The 21728-nt window shown below is 37.3% G+C and overlaps 2 protein-coding genes and 1 long non-coding RNA gene across 8 annotated transcripts in view; 1 reads left to right on the top strand and 2 right to left on the bottom strand.

Annotated features, from left to right (window-relative positions):
• LOC115443148 (atrial natriuretic peptide-converting enzyme) overlaps nt 1–8042 on the bottom strand; it is a 30038-nt gene extending 21996 nt beyond the window's left edge. Inside the window, exon 1 of the mRNA XM_030168429.2 lies at nt 7708–8042. Within this exon, the coding sequence (XP_030024289.1) occupies nt 7708–7773 (66 nt within the window). The 5' untranslated portion in view covers nt 7774–8042. The remainder of the gene's footprint in view (nt 1–7707) is intronic.
• Nucleotides 2376–3566, top strand: LOC119189535. The gene is made up of 2 exons (XR_005112455.1): nt 2376–2757; nt 3317–3566. It is a non-coding gene; the product is annotated as an uncharacterized LOC119189535 (long non-coding RNA).
• Nucleotides 8043–8587: 545 nt separating the features above from the next.
• Nucleotides 8588–21728, bottom strand: part of LOC115443174 (phosphatase and actin regulator 4B) — a 61817-nt gene continuing 48676 nt past the window's right edge. For 4 of the 6 annotated variants that reach the window (XM_030168468.2, XM_030168474.2, XM_030168473.2 and 1 more), the window contains 9 exons: nt 20535–20645; nt 19720–19905; nt 18568–18775; nt 17072–17104; nt 16037–16216; nt 13497–13624; nt 13282–13421; nt 13037–13173; nt 8588–11891 (listed from right to left, as the gene is read on the bottom strand). In XM_030168468.2, coding sequence (XP_030024328.1) covers nt 11876–11891; nt 13037–13173; nt 13282–13421; nt 13497–13624; nt 16037–16216; nt 17072–17104; nt 18568–18775; nt 19720–19905; nt 20535–20645 — 1139 coding nt within the window. In that variant the 3' untranslated portion in view covers nt 8588–11875. The remainder of the gene's footprint in view (nt 11892–13036; nt 13174–13281; nt 13422–13496; nt 13625–16036; nt 16217–17071; nt 17105–18567; nt 18776–19719; nt 19906–20534; nt 20646–21728) is intronic. The other 2 variants (XM_030168470.2, XM_030168471.2) reach the window with 2 other exon arrangements.

The following is a 21728-nucleotide window of genomic DNA, read 5'->3' as shown; positions in this document are numbered from 1 at the left end:
ATTATGAACATGGATAATACGTATGACATATTATACAACATAACCTCGTTACTGGTGGGGGAGATGATTCATTATTAAATGCCTTTGAAGTTAATATTCAGGTGTGGTAGTTTGTTTCCATTTCCCAACAATCATGACCTTCACATTATTGGTTTGACTTTTAGACGAAAGATATAATTTATATTTAAAAGAGATATACTGCCGGTGCATAGAAATAAGCTATATTATATTTATTTAAGTTCGATAGAGTGCATAAAACACCATCAGTTAAATGGGCTTTATAATTTTATTTCCTTTGTCCTAAAATCAAATTTAAATAAAATGTAAGGAAGTGTGAGGAAGTCATGAAATAACACATTGGTTTATTTGCATCATAAGGTGATGGAACCATTGATGGCCCCACATTTGCATGAGCAATATATAAAAAAAAACATTTGATAAAATTGCAATATATTTAATAATTAAAAAAAAAACAAATGTTTCAAAACATGGATGGTGGGCCATGTTAGGGAGGTGAGTGCTCAACATGGCCCGTGTTATTATAATAACGTAAGTACATATGTATTTTATCAATATTTAAGTATTTTTCTTCTAACATAAAGAAATATAGTTTATTCCTAAAAACAATGAGTAAAGGGAACAAATGAAAATTTGATCAAGGGCTAGGGTAATAACATTCAAAATTAAAATTGTATGGAAACAAAAATAACTCACTGGATAAAAAAAACAGGTACCTATGTAGTGATCTAGCATAATATTCCTTCATTGTTTTTTGTTTGTTTGGGAAACCTGGGGTGTGGCAGAAATAGAAATCTTGAGCAAAATCTTATGAAAATATACAAAGGCAAAAAACAATAAACTTACCTACCTATAATACAATGTCAAAGATATTATGTAGGTACTTATGTTGTAGCATTAGTAAAGACGCAGTGTAATTTAAATTTCTTTTAAAGAAGTGAAGTTGAGTAGACTTTATTTTACCTAATGTTTAGAGCTTTAGTTTTCGCCTAACATAACACATTTGGACCTACTTATGCAAACAGGAACCAATACACACATGTGCCAAAATCGAGTTAAGTATGTAGAGAGCTTTCAAAATGTACCTTCTATCCTCTCTGTAAAGATCAAAATGATATGACAATTTTTACTGAACAAACCGTTTTCAACACAAGTTTACCAACCCACATAACACTAGTTGTTCAATAAACTAACAAGATCCAAGCCCCATGGTAACCGGAAAATCTAAAAAATCTACGAAATTGTTTTGTTTTTACAAAGAACCATCCCATAAGACTCACATGATTTTTACGTCAAGCTTGACGGAAATGCAAATATAGAAGACGATCTGGAAGGTTTTTCGGGTCAGTCTGATTTTGAAGTAGAATAATATTTAGATTAAGTAATTTTTGATATTCCACAAAACATTTTAATATAAGAATTTTTATTTTACATAACTATTGTACTACGCTATTGTATTGGGTATTACCTGTAAAATAGTTGTATGTGGAAATAAATAAAAATATTTTTTTCAGTAAAATATATTAAATAAATATGACATTTTATATTTTTATTATAGAATTATTCCAAGATAAAAAATTAACAAGAGATCAATCCACACAGAAATAGTTTTGCTAAAAGGAACCATTGAGTTATTTTTAAATTCCTTAATTATGTTAAATGATTTTCATCAATATTATATTTGTATAGATAGAATAAAGTATTTTTACAATATTGTAAATATTTTTCGTCCAAAATAACAAACAATTGTCTTGTATACAAAAATTGGACAAAAACAGCTTTTTCTCAAAACTATCATTGTGTGGGTTGATTCCCTTTTGCGTAAGTAGGTCCATTTATATTACTTATATCAAACAAAAATGAAGTTTTATGGAAATAACTATACATACTCGTTTGTTATTTGAATGCCATGAAAGCTTACAGACTGCAAATAAGTACTTAAAATTATAAAACCACCGAAATTCCGCAGTACTATCTACTTAAAAATTTTATACATTAAAACAAAAATAAAAAAACTATCATCAGCCATAAAATATTGATGTTGGGAGGCGCACAGCGAGTCTTGCGTAATGTAGAATATAAACAGAAATCTGATGGAATCTTAACGTGCAGTTGTTTTTACGATATTTTCCAGAACGTTTGTTATTTCCATAGAAGAATTATAATTATTATGTACTTCAAGTTGTTCGAATCAGAGTATACATGACTTAGGCCATGTTACATAAACTATAAACTCTACGATAATATCATGTATTTAATTCAACTTGATAATCTGCTAATAGAAATAGTTGTAAATACATCCTAGTATATGGTCCTCGAATATACGATTCCGGGCTTAGCTACCGAAAGTCACTGCTAGCTCCACGGCACAAGACCAGGGCCGGCCCGCCCTTATAGGCAAACTAGGCAACTGCCTAGGGCGCTCGTATTTGGGGGGCGGCATAGCAATGCGAGCGGCATCACCACTGAGCACGCGGATCGATCAAAAATGGTTCAATCAATCGTACGTACGCGCGACAGACGTGCGGCGCGACGCGCATCGCAACTCGCGGAGCGCGCCGCCGCCGTCCCGTTCCCCGCCGCACCCCACGCATGCCATCGCCGCCAGGCGCCAGTCGCCGCCGCGCCGCCCGCGCACTCTTAACTATCTCATGTGTTCTCCGTCAACTCTATGCGCTAAGTGAATTCCTCGGACTCTCATTGTGAATAATAATAATTGCAATCACCTACAGGCTACAAGTAAGTAATTCGTGAAGGTATTATTTTATTTAGAATAATAATTAAGTTTTTATTAATATAATTTATGTCTAATGTCCATACAGTAGGCATGCATTTTTCGAGTGTAATGACATCTGAAAGATGTATTCGCTTAGCGAGTATTATGAAATCTTTAGATCCTACATCTTGAGTGGAGAGAGTTTAAATTGAACCTACTTAGATGGGTTACACACGTTATCACACGTACCACTTCCAAAAAGTGCAGTGCTTAAATGAAACGGACGGTGTAGTCGGGGTGGGTTTTTAATTAAATGCGCTTTTGTATCACGGTAAAATTTTTTATTTTTCGCTTAACACAAGTAACATAACTGTAGGTACTTCAAAACTCTCCATTACTCTTACGTCAATCTCTCAGCCAATCACAGATTGGTTATGGCCGGCGCATTTCGGATACGCGCTACGGTGAATAACGCGTAGGCGGGACACCTCGGCCTTTGCGCTCATGGCGCCTAGATGTATCCGGTATAACGGATAATTGTTGAAACTGATATTACACAAATGTCTTTTTTTTCTGTTCCAGTCATTTCTTGAGACATGGCAGATGACAAAAAAAAAATGTCTGGAGCACAATTTCGTAAGAGAAAATTAGAGAAACAATTATCGTTAGCAAAGCAAGCAGACTCGTTCAAGAAGTATCTTCGTCCAAATCTTCAAGAACCGCAACCATCAGGCAGCAATACAAATGATGATATGAAAGAAGACATAACCAATCCCACCACAGGAAGCTGTACTACAGAAGGTCCCGCTTTATTTTCAGCAAAAGAAAATACTCCACAACAGCGTGAAATAACCAAACAACCACAACCATGCAAAAGTACAAATGATGATATGGGAGAAGACACTAATAATCCTCCCACAGAAAGTTGTCTCATTTTAAACTTCAGTGACCCTGCAACATGGGATGTCTCTACTGATCATCTGCGGCAAATCCTCGTCAAACACGGGCCAGATCAAGTGAAAAATATCGAGTTCCCATTAGATAACCAGCGAAGAAAATTTCTACAGTGTATTATAAGAGAAAACTAGTCAATGGTGAACGTGTGCCTCGTTCATGGCTGCAATATTCAGCTTCAAAGGATTCTGTGTTCTGTTTCTGTTGTAAGCTATTTTCTACAGATGAAAAATCCGCTCTATGCAACAAAGGTGCGAATGACTGGAAGAATATTTCATATATATTATCAAATCACGAGAAAAGTAGTAGCCATTTAGCAAACTACCAACAGTGGAAAGAGTTAGAGCTTCGGTTGAGGACTAATAAAACAATCGATGAGGAAAATTTACGTTTGATAAGGGACGAGGAAAAATACTGGCAACAGGTTCTCGAAAGGTTGATTGCTTTAGTGAGAGTTCTAGGAAGCCAAAACTTACCTTTTCGTGGAACGCATGATGAACTATTTACTCCCTGGCAATGGAATTTTTTGAAAATGGTTGAATATCTAGCTTTATTTGATCCTATAATGAATGAACATCTTAGAAAAGCGAGTAACAAAGATATTCATGTTCATTACCTCGGAAAAAATATCCAAAATGAACTGATCAGTGTTTTGGCTAAAGCTGTCCAGGAGAAAATACTGGCGTATATTAACTCAGCTAAATATTATTCAATAATTCTAGATTGTACACCTGACGTTAGTCATGTTGAACAAATGACCATCATCGTTCGAATTGTCAAATTGATTACTGATGAACGTAAATGTGAAATCAAAGAATATTTTTAGGATTTGTCCCTCTTGCAGACACCACCGGTGCTGGCTTAACTGAAAAAAATTCTTGATCAGTTAAATGAGATGTCTCTCTCATTAGAAAATTTACGTGGGCAAGGGTATGACAACGGAAGTAACATGAAGGTAAGCACAGTGGTGTTCAAAAAAGGATTTTAGATATAAATCCACGTGCTTTTTTTGTACACTGCAGTTCACACACGCTAAATCTTGTTGTGAATGATGCTGCAAAATGTTGTCTGGCAGCGACATCCTTTTTCAACTTGGTCGAAAAAATATATGTATATTTCTCTGCCTCAACCCATCGTTGGGAAGTCCTATTGCGTCATGTGCCTAGTTTGACACTGAAACCATTGAGCGATACAAGATGGGAAAGTAGGATTGATGCATTGCGTCCATTACGTTACCAATTAGCTGATGTGCATGATGCACTTGTGGACATTTATGAAGATCATACTCTGATTGGTGCATCTGGAAATCAAACTCGAATTGAGGCTCAGTCTATTGCTAACAAAATTGCGGATTTTAAGTTTGTTGCTTCACTTGTCGTGTGGTATAATATTTTGTTCGAAATTAATTTGACTAGCAAAGTTCTTCAATCCCAGGAATCTAACCTCAATACCGTTACAAATGCTCTTCTAAAAACGAAAACATTTCTTGAAAGCTGCAGAAGTGATTTGGGATTAGAAAAAATGCTAGTAGAAGCTAAAGAAATATCAGAAGAAATGAATATTGAAGCATCATTCGCATCAGAAACGAAGCCAGTGCGCCTAAGAAAAAAAGAAAAAAGACAGTTAAGCTATGAAGCGGAAGATGAGCCAATATGTGATGCGAAAGACCAGTTCAAAATAAATTTTTATTTTGCTGTGCTAGATACCGCAGTAAATTCAGTTGATGAGAGATTTAATCAGCTAAAAATATTAGTCATGTGTTTGGATTTCTCTACAACGTTCATGAGATGCAAAATAAAACTTCCAAAGTTGTTCTGGAACACTGCATAAAGTTGGAAGAATCTCTTAGTGATGGAAACTCTAAGGATGTTGATGCAACTGAGTTATGCAGTGAATTACAAGCTATTGCAAGAAGAGTACCAAATAACACTGCGCCACAAGACGTTTTAAATTATATTTGTGCAAATGGGCTTCTAGATAGCGTACCTAATTTAGTAACAGCAATAAGGGTATTGCTCACACTTCCCGTGTCTGTGGCCAGTGGAGAGCGCAGTTTTTCTAAACTTAAACTGATTAAAACATATCTACGGTCCACAATGACTCAAGAAAGGCTTGTGGGGTTATCGACTCTATCTATAGAGCAAGAAATTGCTGAAACAATTGATTTAAAAGAAATGGTTTCTACATTTGCAAGAATGAAGGCAAGAAAAATTCATTTTTCATAAATTAATGTCTACAGCCTAGCAACAGAATCGTGTCATAAGACTATGCTCTAATTATTTGATTAAAAAATACACTTATAATCTGCTTTGCTTTAATTACCTGAACCCATGCCAGTACCTAGTAAAAATGTTTTTTGATCTTTGAATATGCTATTTCCGGGTTATTCAAAAGTACAGAATTCGCAGTTTTGTTTCTGCGGAGTTTTGTTTTGTCACTCTTTAATCGGTGTACCTAGTATTTTTTTTGTTGTGTTTTTTATGGGCGTCGTTCCAATGTTTTGCCTAGGGCGCCAAGTTTCGTTGAGCCGGCGCTGCACAAGACGTGTATTAAGTCAAGGTTAAAGCTGTGTGCGTGATGGTGTGCTTATAAATAATACACCACCGATAACAATACAATATTCACAAGCAATAAATATTGCAATCAGCAATTATTAATTAGGTAGGTACAAGAAGAATTACTTGGTCTCTACAAAGTGAAACCATTAACGCTTATACTCTAGAGGTGTAGTAAGTAATCATTAGCAAAAGCTTTTATTTGCGCTTGCTATAAGATTGCGTACTTGCTTGAGCTAATGTACTTACTACTGATTATAATATTATATATATATATTACACTATACATATTACGTACTTCAACATTTGAATATCCCTATATACCCTATATACCTTCCTAAACCATATTTAATAAAATAACTAATTTATTATTTATGTTCATTTTAATTGTTCGCAACGTAACTCACCTTTATTGCTCTTTCGAACAATCTTATTCAAAACTAATTTATGCCGACTGCTCTGCCCCCGCATTAGTTGGGGTGTGAAGTTTTAAATGGGCCAGTTTAAATTAACTTTTTATGCAGTCCCTATACGCTTTGCGTACAACGGACAGCTCATTAAGACCTCACCTCTGGGCCCAATTTAATAAGATTTAATTTATTTACCCCTTTATAAAAGTCTGTCACCGCTAAGTTCTTCAGCTGTGTGTAAAAAAATTGACGACCTACTTTAGTTCTCAAGGGAACTTATCCACGACGGAATGACGGAATGGCAAAAGTAATGGCTGTTCCTATGCTGAGATGTAGTCAGCCGCGAAAGTAGTTAAACAAATTCAAAACTTTAAAACGCTTCTAGACATAAACTTGAATCTAAATATTCTCACCTGAATTTGCAAACCCTGTGAAGCTTATATTAGTTAAAAGGAAATAAGCGTTCATAAGGACACAAAAGTATAAGCCATTTGAAATTTTGAATTTGTTCAGCCTAGGTTTTTTATGATCAATTATATTTATACTGTCGTGATATTAACCAACGATAGTTCCTAATGAAATTAGTTAGGTATAAAAGTTAACTATTACCTACGTCACGTAGCTGGAAGCTCTTTACTTGGTTTTGAAAGTTGCGATAAAATCAATTCAGAAGTCTCGAAGATAAGTCGAAGCAAACAGACAGGCGGACAATGATTTATTTTAGTTTTAAAATGCATTAAGGATTTTAATATCACGGACAAACCGCTTTCTATTATATGTATAAATTTATATACTAATGTTATTTTGAAATGTTTAAAAACATTAAATACCTAGCGTCATACGTCGTTCGTTTTTATAATGTTCTCAGAAACTAGTTATTGGATCTTATGTACTACCTTCGGAATAGAAAGTTATGATTAAACATAACTGTCGCACCGGTTAATGAGCGGCATCCTAGAGAAAAAGGTCTTTCAATGCAAATTTTTATGTTAGTGAGAATGAATCACACGCATGCTAGAAAACATTAACAATGAGGCAGACTGCTCGATCTCACCTCAGACTCCCATGTGTCTTTGGCATTCCTCGATTTATTCTCTTTCATATTTCCAGAAAAAGTCATCGCACAGATCCTTTGTTCCGACCGTTGCACTTTTACACTACAAGCGTTTCCACATTAAAGCCGTCGGCCACCTGTCGTCCGCCGCGCACCGATACAAACGCAACAACTTATAACAAGTCACCACTATCACTTTCTGTTATCTTTTTGCTGGATCGTTGGACATAACGTAAACATTGTGGTCGCAGTGCACAGGGTTCTGTGAGACGCACGCGCAGTGTTCCCGCTCGGCTGCCCGCCGCGGACTGAGGCTGCGCGAGTGGCGAGCGGCGCGGCGCGGCGCGGCGCGGCTGTCGGTAACGGGCACGCACTACAGTTAACTTTCTCTCAAGCCTTAACTTAGCAGTACGACCATAAGTATCGCGATCGAAAGTCGCAACCGGCACAGCCTCACGGGTCAAACCATTAATACTTCATTAGTACTGACAGAAAATGGGATATCCCCGAATGGCTTTTTTATTGAAGCGCGATTACGTAAAAATGTTCATTATTGAGATAAGGGAAGCAATTTCATCTTCATTATACTATTCATAATGTAAGGTAGTAATGTAAATAAAGAATAAGATGTTTTATTTTGTCTTAGCGCAGGAATCGAACCGGCAAACTCTCGTTTCACTGATCTACACAGGCTTTCATGTAAATTTAGGCACTACAAATAGGATAATATACAAAAAAATGAAGTTCAAAAAATAAATTGTGTTTATTCATAGTCAAAAAAGGTTAATAACCAATTAGATTTCTAATCGTCGTATGCACATCATTATAATTAGGATATTTCATATTAGAGGAGAATAGGATAAGAGACGAAACAAAAACAGTCAAGTATAAAACTTAATGTATAATCATGATATTTACAGACTTAGTTTTATATAAAACAATTAATTTTATGGCTATTTTTATACTTATTACAACGTATCATTAATAATTTATACAATATTAAAAATAAAAGCAACAGTATACAGATTACTGAAGATTATAAAATGTAATAATATAGCACGAAACGGATAAACAAGTTATCAATGGAAAAGGAGATTCCATAATTTTCATTATTAAAATCCACTAAGGTTTTATTTTAAAACAATGTTTATCGATATAATTGCTCTTCTAGTTTAACATGCGCCAAACCATCAGACGGATTGTTCGGCGAGCAGGATACGTTGTTTTCGATAATAAACGTATGTTAATTGGAACTGAGCTTAACACGTCACTACTGTTACATCAGCGGCACATTGAAGTATCGCTAATGACGTTCATAAAACTATAATTTTAGAGCTTTCTTTATTATGGTAATGAGCATAACAATATTCAAGACAGACGTACAAGACAACTAAAACGCTTAGTAGCTATTAAGAAGAAAGGGAAAAGGAGATTGTAATGCTCATGATTTATTAGCACCACGCAGCATTATACTAAAAATGTTTATTTAAACAGTAATATGTATAATTACAAATTATAATAAAATAAGAAGAATTGTATCACACTTTATTATAAAAAACGATTCATAAAATGCAACCCTAATTGTGATGTTTGAGAAATTTTCAGATATAAATTAATCTAATTACATTTTGTTCACCGTTCTCCATTTCAGCAAAGCCATTATAATATCATATTATTATTTCTACGTACACAATATACGAATGGCTTTATGTAAGTTAGCTAAAAGAATTTAGTTGAGCTTTAGTTCTTTGGAAATCTGATGTCTTAACATTTAATAATATATCGATAAACATCTACATTTTATCTTAATATTTTAAATTGCAAATCTAACAAAATCGATTAGAAAAATAAGTCGTCATTTTGGCTTCCACTTTATTCTATAATGGAATGGTCTCAAGAATAACCATCATGTTACAAACGTTTCCGTAGCTGGCTAAGTATAACATGCTCGTGTACGCATTGAGATTGCTGTTTGCGCATTGATTCAACACGATACGCCTCAATCACCGCATGCGCACACATGTGTCGACAAATTATATTAGATCAGGATCACGCGTTGCATCGGATGTCAAGTTCGTGTTTCCGAATTGATTCCCTAATATTAGTTTCATTCGACACTCGCTAGAACGTTGCAACCCAACATCGCCGGGGTCGCTAGGAACACGAACAACGCCGATATCCAAAACACGTCACAAAATGGCACCGCTACTGAACAATACATCGCGTATATAAAAAAAATAACTGATACTTAACTATGAGTTACTCTAATAAGAAGTTATTTATACAATAATATAAAAACATTATCAACGCTAACTTCGAACAATTTCACAATTCAGACGAGCCGGCAACAGAATTATTGCTCTTCTTTACAATATAATATTGAGACAATCAAAAAACACTCGTAGGTACACTCACTCTCGACGAGAAATAAATCGTTTAATAATATATGAGAATTAATGCAATCTCAGAAGGCGTATCAACTCTCATAACAGCTACAGTTTATGAGTTTATCCACTCGTTTAACGTAGTCCTTAATACAATAGTTCGTTCAACTTTTAATAACTTACGCTATGTCTAAGCTAGAGCGACAAGATGATTAACAAGTTGTTCCCGCCGAAGTTGCTCACGTACGGTGTCGTACTGTGTACAGGGTGGACATAACAAAATCTATATATTTAATTCGTTTTGCATCAAACGCTGTTTTATTTTACATAACAGGCATGTGTGAGTGCATTTGAAATCATTGACTCCTCTCCCTGTACTTGAAATGTCACTTCTGAATCAGATGCTCAAAATCTCCAAACAAAACTCATAACTATCGTTTACAAATCATTATTTTTCACTACGTAAAAACTAATAAACAAAACGCTTACCCGTCTTTTTTCGTAGAACTATCTGGGTCTAAACTGATTTTAATTAAAAAAACATATTATTGAAGATAAGCCTGATAGATAGGGGATCAATTGGATTAGACCTTTACATGTACTAATTTGAGACAATATTGAGCAAACCAAGGCAAGTGCACAGTACAACAGCAAATGTATAAAAATCTTACTATCTAATATTGTTTTTAATTTATTACCATGCACGACTTTTTGGAAGCATTAAACTAGAAAACCTTGTCAAAATTGGAATACATACAGTAACAAGTGTATAACCAATTGACCACCTATTTACTTACTCGAAAAATGTTTTACTACGAATAACTCAAATAAATTTTAATAAAACGTATAACATTTTCACGCATATACATAATACTTTTAATCTTTCTTTACATATTATTAAGCAGTGATACTGAAAATCTACGACAGTGTCTCGTTAATCTCGTAAAACAAATGCAATAATCAATATAAAAAATCAACTGATAAACAGTCGCTATGGGATTTTAATATTGCATTTAACACCGATGTTGGCATAACACAGGTTTACTACACATAGATAATAACGCTACACAACACTCAACATGTGAAATAATTTTGCAAAACTTCAATTTGTGACCATAAACATAATACAATATTAAATCTTATAAGAAATAAATAAATTTAAAATCCAATCTAGCTTAACGACTATCAAGCTAAAAGCTCTAGAAATATAAGAAAAAATCACAAGTTTATATAACTCTACGCGAAGGCTACATCTCGCATATCAAATTAATTCGCTCGTAAACTTTACAATTCACAAGAAGTCAGAAAGCACATAATCTCTTCCACAATAATCAGTATCACTAACCTTTCTCGAAGGTCAATTCAAAGAATGTATAGGTACACTTAGAATACGTCAACTTAATACCAAACGACGCGGGACGGAGGCCGCGCTCGACCTCCGCCGCCGCGCTATAGAAGGTATAAAAACAAGATTGCACTCACGATGCGCATCATAAAACGTAACGTCGAACTGCGACAAATTGCAACTTTAGAATATTCAACACTTTACCGATGCATCCTGGTAGGGCAGCGTGTACGCATCTCCCGCAAAACGGAAGAAATCAACGTTCAACGAACGCCAAAACACGCGTGCGGCCATGTCCGGGCAGATGAGTGGAGATGCAGCGGGAACGTGGCGGCGCGAGGGCGGCGTGCCGGCGCCGCATCACCCGCGCGCCGCCTCCCCCGCGCCCCGCGCCCACACCCGCCCACACGCGCCCCGCGCCGGCGCTGTAGCGCGGCCGTCATGGCCTGTGGAACCTGCGCAACACACTCTACATTACTCTCTAACAGTCAAACCTTGTCCAGGGTTTGCGAGCTCGCCGGCTATAAACATCCTATTCTGATGGTGATAGCAATGAAGATGGGTTTTTTGTGTGTGCCTCTGGGAAGGATGCAGATATGCCCGGCATCACAACTACAGACGATGTCTCATAAAGAAACATTGTATGTTTTTTTTTATACGGGCATGACGAAGTGACCCCATTGTACCTGATGTTCAGTGGAGTCCATTGGACCCCTCCAATAGAATGTCGACTAGCGAGAGATAATTATCTCTCCGCAGTCGACAGAATTATGCCGGCTTGTTGGAACCGGATATACACAGGCTGATCCCGGAACGGGACACACTTACGTGGGCCACTATGATGGGTTTTAAACACCTTGTGTGTATCTTTAAGCCCACATAATATAGTCTCGATATGACCCATCTGCCTCATTCTCAGACTACTGGTAATAAAATATGGCAGCACGTGCTTTAACGCGGTGACACAATTAAATGTTATTTTTAGTATTTTTTAGATATTCACAGAAATATGTAGAGCGCTGCTCTCAGCGCTGATGGCAGTTTTGCACTATAAAATGAATGAGTTCATCCCGCCTGGGTTATAAGGTACTGCCACCTCACTAAAAACTATCTAGAAATGACAGCTATTCGTTTTGTACGAGAAGTATTAGTGTCGGTGATTTAAGAAGCATTCACATTTTTACCAAACTCTATTATTACCCTGATACTAAATATGCGTGGATGGAAGTGACAAGTTACCATCAAAATTGAACTGCCGATTAAATACTTAACAAATAATTATTTTCTGTAGTTAATTATGTGAATGTAGATTTCATATAACCGCCACTGAAAATCATGTTGATTATCTGCATACGTTTACTATAAAAGGATATCAAATATAATTAATGAATGAGGCAGCATTCAATATTTCTAATATTAATATGAAGAAACATGCAGGGTGTGATGGAAGCCTCTTACAGTTTCACTCGGAGCCCTGAATTGCTCTATTTACTGCATATATTTGCATCATCAGAATACTGTACTTTTAGTTTGGAATTGCATTACTGCGTCTTTCATTAATTTAATTCTAGCACAAGGATAATATTGGCGAAGTTCTGACCTGGTGAGGTGTTTGCTCTCCTCGTGCACAGCCATCTCGGAACTCTTGAACTCGTTGAGCTCGCGCCTAATGGCGGCCTTGTCGCGGGGCGTCAGCCGCGTCCACGGCTTGTCCGCGCGACGGTCGTAGTCGTGTGCCTGCAGGTAACACGTCACTTAATCACTATCATTATTATTTTAAGCTTGTAGCTAATCATGCGATCTATAAAAAACAAACTATACACTTATTACTCAATATATCTGTACCTGCGTAACTTCGATGTAGTCGCTGAATCGAATGATCTTCTTTTCCTTGAGTTCGTCTACCGTGGGTCGAAAACTGAGCTTGCGCAACAAATATCGCTTCTTCTCCTCTTTCTGCTTTTTCTCCTCGGCCGGTGATTGGCCTGCAATATTGTACCATAATCACAAATCTGCACAGACATCACACAGGGATAGTAGTTAAAACGATAAGTACGTACTTTTAAGTATGTTCCTTTCGACGAGCTCCTCAGCGGTGGGCCGCATCGACAAACGACGTATCAGGCGGGCTCCTATCGCCTCCCACGACTCTTGCCTCTCGTGTTCACTCTGAACTACCAGAATGTTCCTGCACACAACCAACACACAACGTGATAATGTCGTCCGAGCGACTGCACAATCACGTAACTTTCATTTAAAATCGTCACAGAAGTCGCACAAAACACTGACGATAAAATTTATTCTGCACAGGCTCGCATGCACTCGCAACCGACATTCAACATTAAATTTGCCAAATCTCGGCCGATGTTCAAAATGTTTTCGTAATATCTGCCTACCATATTACTACTTCTGGCTATATCCCAACTCGCACAATCTTCACGCTATCTAATTAATAAATTGACGTCGAAAAATTACGCACGAGTTTCTTTTGCACCGTTCAGCGACTCGTGAGCGCTAACCCCGCGTGTGTCAGACTAATTTTTTTTCTCAAAATAAAACTCGAGCCTTTCAATGTCGATTAGTTGAACTGTAATAACAATGCCAGTGCCAAGAGTGAGCTCTCAAAAACAGGAAGAAATAAAACATCGATAACAATGACTGTCTGACGGTACTGACAAAAATAACACTCCCAGGCGTGCATAGTCGCCAACCGATGATCCGGTGCACGCCGCTGATAACTATTACAGGATTAACGTTGCGCTCAGATCGCGTTACGGACCTTTCATCATATCCACACTAACACATTCATGTACATTAAGCAGAAAGCAGATAAAACTGCTCGAGAGAACTATCTTTGTTTACGTCGCCGCGAAACTACGAACTTATATGACAATGTAAGCCGTCAGTACCGGCGCGCCATGCTAAGTTGCGCTTGACCGGTTCCGCGCACAATGTTACTATATATGTACGTATTCGATGTACTAATTTTCTTCATTGTTCTAAATACTGTTAAAAACACAAGCAGCATTTTTTTTAATAAAATATGACAATACTGTACATAACAATAGCTTCACACTGACTGATTAATACGTGTATACTACATAAACTATAAATTATTATCTCGGGGTTTCCACAGTGGAACCAATTAAATTATATTTACGTTATTTACCGCCAAACTAAACCAAGAAGCGATAAATAATGCCCTTACAGTAGGACCCGGTGACATTTACGCGTTTTTTTTTTGATAACTAGAATAGTTATTATGTATGTAACAAATTATGTAATATCGCAGAGTAACAGTTTACAGCTTGGTTGTAAATTAGTGGCGACGACGGACGCGAGGCGACAGACATTAGCGGCAGTCGACACTCGACACAGACGCGGCTCGTGACATTGATAATTTTGCAATGATGTCATAACCACTAAATCAGTTTCACGATAAATCTCAATGTATAACCGGCGTTAGTTATAATTAACATGGGATTTTCTACACTGTTTGGTTGGTACATGAAAATTAATTAGTTATATCAAATGAAAACCGTTGTGTGAAAAAAGTGTGCCAATTCGTTCTACTGTGCGGGTCAATGTGGTCTCTCTTTATTAGGGGTGACGTTACTGTGTAGCCGTGAAACTTTCATGTTAATTTCACAAAACCCCTTTTCTTGTACCACATTTAAAAGACCCATATTTTTTTTATCTATTAGTAGTGCTACTTTTCATTGATCAGAAAAAAGTTTAGTGAATAACCTATTGCGCATGATAGATCGGTACCTACTACCTACTCTCGTGTTAGCGTCACTTCATGTCAATGTTTTTATTAAACTGCGTCGGAGTGAACATACTATATTATTATTCCATCATCATCAGCCGGTTCTTAATGAGATATTACCTAAACCATTTAAACATTATAAGTAATCTGCTAGATTGCTTCGATTGATTAACAGAGTGGCAAAACTTATTATTACTTAAATTTCATTACTGTGAGACTGCTATACTGAGGAAAGGCTGTAACGTATTAAAGCAATGAATTTTGAATCATAAAAGTTTATAGTTTAGTGGTTATTATTAGACAGTAATTCTGTTCTGTTACCTACAATCTAAACTCAATAAAGTGTGAAAATTTCCAATTCAGTAGTTTACTTGTTTAGGGTAAATCTTGGCATTGTTACCGTTTCACTACAAACAAGCTAACCTTGTGTATTTAGATTTGTGGAAGTACACAAAATTAAATTTAAACTTCAAATCCGCCGCTCTGTCTATCTACACTGTAGGAAAAGAGGTGTACTATGTTTTAAAGTAATAATAGCAGATTCATTATTTTTCGTTATACAAGTGGCCTTTTATCTCCGAAAGGGTAAACGCAGGCGCAACTAGTGCACCCACTTTCCACCGTGCGTATTCTGTCCCATGATATGATAGGACGTGAGCTTATTGCCATATCGGGCACAACATCCAGACTCCTGGCTGATACTGAGTAGAAAAACCATCACATCATATCACTTTGCTCGACTCGGGATCGAACGCGCGACCTCAGCAGTACGGTCGTCCCGTAGTACAAGTACGCCACCGCGGCAGTATTTATAAATAACATGGTATAGACCTGTTGATGAGCTCCTGGCGGTCGGGCCGCAGCGCGAGCTTGATGTTGAGGCTCTCCTTGCGCGCGAGCTTGGCGGCGACGCGCTCCGACTCGCTCGCGTAGTCGTCGCGGTACTCGCCGTCCCACGGCCGCGCGTTCTCCTTGTTCTCCAGCGCATTGCCCACGCGCACCGGCCGGCTACTATACACATAATTACTTATTAATACGGCTCCTTCGTCGTGCTGGACTCACTGGTAAACTGATAATATGCGTCAGAATATCATGACAAAAGATATAGGTAGATTACATTTTAACATGATTAATGTTATGAAAATTTAAAATATTCTTAAGTAATTCAAGTTTTCACAATATTCTCTTAGCAATGCATGGTTTCTTTTATTGTTAAATTTAATTTTTATCGTTACGGGTTTTAGTTATTGTCACACTATAAACATTTTTGAAAACATTATGACTAAATATTCCAATACATTAAGCTTAAAATAAACAAAACATCCATCTAACTGTTCTCTGTATGACTCGAACTCTATGAGATATAAATACTTCGTTCAAAATTGCAACAAATTCACACATACATGCAACACATAACAACAATGTATCGAACAAGATGAAAATAAAAACATCCACGATATATGAAACAGTTCACATCTCACACGGACTACACACTCTAAGCGGTGTCTATTTAACAATATGGTTGTAAATCATTTGTAAATCGTTGGTGTATTTTTAAATCAATTTGCTCGCATCATTACGGTTATAAAGCGTTATTGAGGAAGAACAAGAGGCACGATTGGGACGCGTCGTAAGTACATAATGAAGAGAGTAGAGCAGTCAGCAGAACAGATGAGAGTGGGAAGCGTGCAGAGCACGATGCATGGAGTATGGAGTGTGGAGCAGGCGAGGCGAAGCGGGCCGTCGGGAGGCGGTCGGGATGCCGTCGGGAGACGTCGGGAGGCCGTCGGGAGGCCGGTCGGACAACACTGCCACAACGCATTACGCACAACGCACATCGCACAACGCCCATCGGCGGACCATTACCAGATGCGGATCCTCGGCTTAGGCGGCGGCCGTCTGCGCGAGCGAGCGTGATGGAAATAAACAACATCCACTATCACGCTTCACGTTACAGTTCACATAATTATAGTCATTAGTGCACAGTGTTGTACCAGTTCAACTGTTATACATGGTGTTCCAATGTGTATTACCATGACGTGGTCAGAACGTATATGTGTTATTCGATTATTATATCGTGATGGTTCAAGCCGTATGTACACGTTAATTAGTAATTCGAATATAAAATAAGTAATATTGTGTATATTGAAGATAAAAAAAAGAACCGTGCGGAATATAATATGTGAAATATAATAAATCCTTGGCTAAGAATCCATGTCATTATCGAATAACACTAATATTAAAAGTTTAAAGATACAGTGCAAAACTATTAGCATAAGAAATACTTTATGCATGTTACTATTTAAACCACGAAACAAGTCACTAGTTAAGCAAAAGAAATCCATGTCACAAGGCTAGAATTAAAAATGATGCTATTTTGCACGCTATCTTTTGGGGGAAGCTAAAATCTTATAAGACCCATATTGGCTCGCATAAAAATCTAAATTATAGTTTTATATAGTAACAACTGTTTTGTCATATTATATTTTATACACACACTCACGCCTTCTATCACCGAAGGGGTAAGCATAGGCGCAACTGGTGCATCCACTTTCCGCCGTGTGTATTACGTCCCATGATAAGATAGGGGCCAACCTATAGCCATATCGGGTACAAGTTCCAGACTCCTGGTTAATAGTGAATAGAAAAACCCAATATCACATTGCCCGACCCGGGGATCGAACCCGAGATATCAGCACTATAGTCGTACTGTAATGCAACAACGCTGCCGAGGCACTCAGGCATTATATTTTATAATTTTGTATAATGGCGCGTCCACTTTAGAGTTCATTTTCTCTGAGGCAATGTTTTGTAACATATTACATGACAGATGTTGTCTAGTGACTTAATGAGTTACTTGTAGCATTAAGTATATTATTAGCTCTTTAAACAATTTATAACTATTGAGTTATTACATGTCGTGTATGAAAAATGTTACATAACATATTTTTTTGTGACTGGACAAGTTTGACCGTTATCTAAAAATATACATATAGAAATTTACCGATGTGGATGCATAATAATGTGGCAACTAATTAGACTTTTTAGTATTTTTTATTCAAAAGGGAAATTTAAGTATACTATTTTAAACAAAAAAAAATATATATACCATATAAACAATAAAATCTGGTATTAGTAATTTTTTTTTAGTTATTGTAAATCATTAAGGAGTCTGCGTGGTCATAGTGGATTACGGGTTCAGGAATATCGTTAATTCATTATCACTCATTTTATTTAAAGCCGATTTCGATCTCGCATTGAGGCTTCGGGCTCGTCTGACAATGGTTTAGAGTAATTTTGATTTGAGGATATATATTATAGTATTTAGTATAGTATAGTGATGAGTGGATATTGAGACTGACTTGAAGCTGGTGTGATGGTGGTCCTGGCGCGGCGCGAGCGGCGTGGCGGCGGGCGAGGCGGCGGGCGCGGGGCGCTTCTTGAGCGCGGACTTGAGAGGCACCGCGTTGAAGATCGGCTCCTTGGGCGGGATCTCCTCGATGCGCGACGTGTCCGCGCACAGCGTCAGCGGCTCCACTTCGTCCTCGTCCTGGTCGTCCTCCTCTTCAGCTGACAGACCATCACACGTGTTAAAATCACTCTAAATACAGAGCCATTTTAACATTGCATTACTATACGAAACTACATACTCGCCTTCACCTTTGCTGACAGCGTGCCAAAAATCATACATTATTAACAAATATTTTCACCAAAAATCCAGATTTTAGTTTTTCTTGATTTTTTTATCATTTTGTAGTTTAAGAAGTAAGATGCGAGAGTGTATATCTGACTGAAAGTAAGATGTTGCTGATGCGATGAATTTTCTTAGAGTAGTAGTAGTGGCATTAGGACGTGTAAAATTAAAATTACTTTTTATTAATATTTATTTTGTTCAAAACGTACATTTTTTTATTTTATATCTACAGCTCAAGAAACTTATCGTAAAGTGTTACTTCCAAGTAGATAAGTATGTGGTTTCATTTAGTAACGCAATGTCAAAATGACCCTGTATATTTTACGTAGCGTCATTATAGTCTGCACCATATATTTTATGAGTTGCCCACTTTTTGGCGCTACATACCGACCTTAATTTAAATACACTTTATAAATGTAATAAACATATGTTATTATGTATGTAGTGAATGTATTTGTCTCAATTTAACTAGGGTACAGAAGCTTCACCGAGTGCATCGTAAATGTGGTTGCATTTAATTTTGTGTAAAAACAATTAGTCACCCGTAGCTGTTGGACGACGGCCAGAGATCGTTACCGATGACGTAACTGCTTTTTATCCTCTACACGGCCAAGGACTTGCGCTGACTTTTTTTGGGAGATACCTCTTTATTGCCTTTTGAAGGCACTTTATCTTACAACATAATAGTATTGCGACAAAAGTTTCGCCATTCTTGACACCATTTCGCAATAACATCTTAATAATTCTAACATCCTTAATAACTTTTATTTCTTTGGTACGTCCGCTATTAATGTGGGTATATCTGCAACAATCGACTTACAATCAGAGAGAGGATGTTGTACAAGCGTGTGTTGGTGGTGGTGGCGCGTGGGGCTGGGCGAGCTGAACATGGGAGGGGGCGGTATGGGCCCGATCTCCGACACGGCTATCGGCGGCTCCGGCAACTCCGACAGAACTAATTGTTCCTCGCTGTCGCCGCCGTCGCCGGTCGAACCATAACCACCACCTGGAAAATATACCATCAAGTGAAACTCAACCATAAATCTAGTTTAGCGTGTAAAAACAGGGTCGGTAATGTATCGATCGTGTGAATGAATATATTTGTCACGAATATGAACAAAATTTCGTGCTCGCGGTGACATGAATTATTGGAAATATTTTTTAATTAATCAGCCATGGATATGCAATTACTACTTTTGAAAAGCAAAATATAGAATATAATACGCAATGCCAACGATGATTAGGGATCGCCAGGTCCACGGTCGGTCTACAGTTTGGACTAATTATATCGCCTAAACTTACAACACATTGAATAACGTCAACATTATAAGAAATTGAAAAACCACGAGGAAAATATACACAAACGTAAATACAGAATGTTCGGAGTCGGTAAGCACGGAAAGACATATTCGCACTAATTCTATCCCACTGCAGAATGAAAGCAGGCAGAAACCTCCTTTCTCTAATAGCAGTTGTTTCTGAGTAACAGTGGATGACAAAGATGTGATGCAATCTTTAGTTACTACGTTTGTAATTTCGACGTCGAGTGAATCATTCGCGTTCCTTCAAATGTTGGCAAGTGCATTGACAGGCTCTGTTGTTTGGTTTATGCTGTATAATTGTTGTTGTACTAACCGACATCTCCCTGGTAACATATGCGTCGCGGGTGTTTCCCTGCGGTCAGCGAGTTGGGTCGCTCGGGCCTCATCAGCTCGCCACCATTCTCCAATTTATCTTTCTTTGGTTCTGAAAGCAAAAAGGATTTTATAAGTATTACTGATATATAAATCGTAAATTGTAACGCAGCTTTGAAGAGATTACTTATTACCAGAAAACCTCATCGACTTCACATGTCTTTCAATATGTGTGATTGAGGGTCATTTCCAAAATAAGAGCGGCAGTGTGCTAAAATTTTGCTGAAGCTTGACCGGGTAAGGTAGCTGGCCTTATTGTATTTAAAGAATCCACATCCAACAAAGTGAGATTCTTATGTTGTTGCTGCCGTAGTAGGATAAAAACGAATACAACTTACTTAACGATATGACGAGCTTAGCATCAATAAACAAAGCCCGCCCCACATACGAATCCCTATAGAAAAACATTCCAAATATATCCCAGTGTAGGAGCAAAACGGGAAATAATGTAGCAATTACAATTTATTACGAGCGTCAATACACGTTACGTTGCCGGAACATGTATAGGTATACTATGGAGATGATTCTAATAATAGGAGTCAGTGGTATGACGCGGCGCGCGCCACCATTCACCGCTCCGGCAGGCGTCGGCGTCGGCCTTGGCCCCGCAATGGAACTCTACTATTGACGTATCTTTACTACAGCTGAGCGAGATAAAACTAACAATTAAACTCCATTATAAACCTTTTTTGCTTCGATTTTTTTTTACAATGATAAGCGTATTGGCATTGAAACATAATCGTGAAATGTTTGCTATGATTCCGATAAAACTATGTTAATAGACGATAGATGAGTAGCTGTTAATCAATAAAGCAACAAATCGACATCTCGACACACCATACCTTGCTGCGTGAGACTTAATTATTTTCATACTAACTGGATTGTTGTATATTATGCTCCATTTTGACTATTGGCGAATAATTTGTGCACGAATATGACTATACATTATGAATAACGGATACATCCGAATGAGCTGTATACATACTCCTAATCGTGACTATTCATCTGTACTCGGCAAACTTATTTAAATTAGGGCTTCTATTGTTAGTCCATTTGTTAGGATAGGTCTAATCAAAAATTCAAAACCATAATCATAGTATACGAGTATATAAATTATTTATATCATGACTATTTA

The sequence above is a fragment of the Manduca sexta genome, chromosome 17 (genome assembly GCF_014839805.1).
Source record: "Manduca sexta isolate Smith_Timp_Sample1 chromosome 17, JHU_Msex_v1.0, whole genome shotgun sequence".
NCBI classification, from domain to species: Eukaryota; Metazoa; Arthropoda; class Insecta; order Lepidoptera; family Sphingidae; genus Manduca; species Manduca sexta.
Note: the sequence above shows the minus strand (reverse complement) of the source record. Positions and strands in the feature narration are given on the sequence as shown.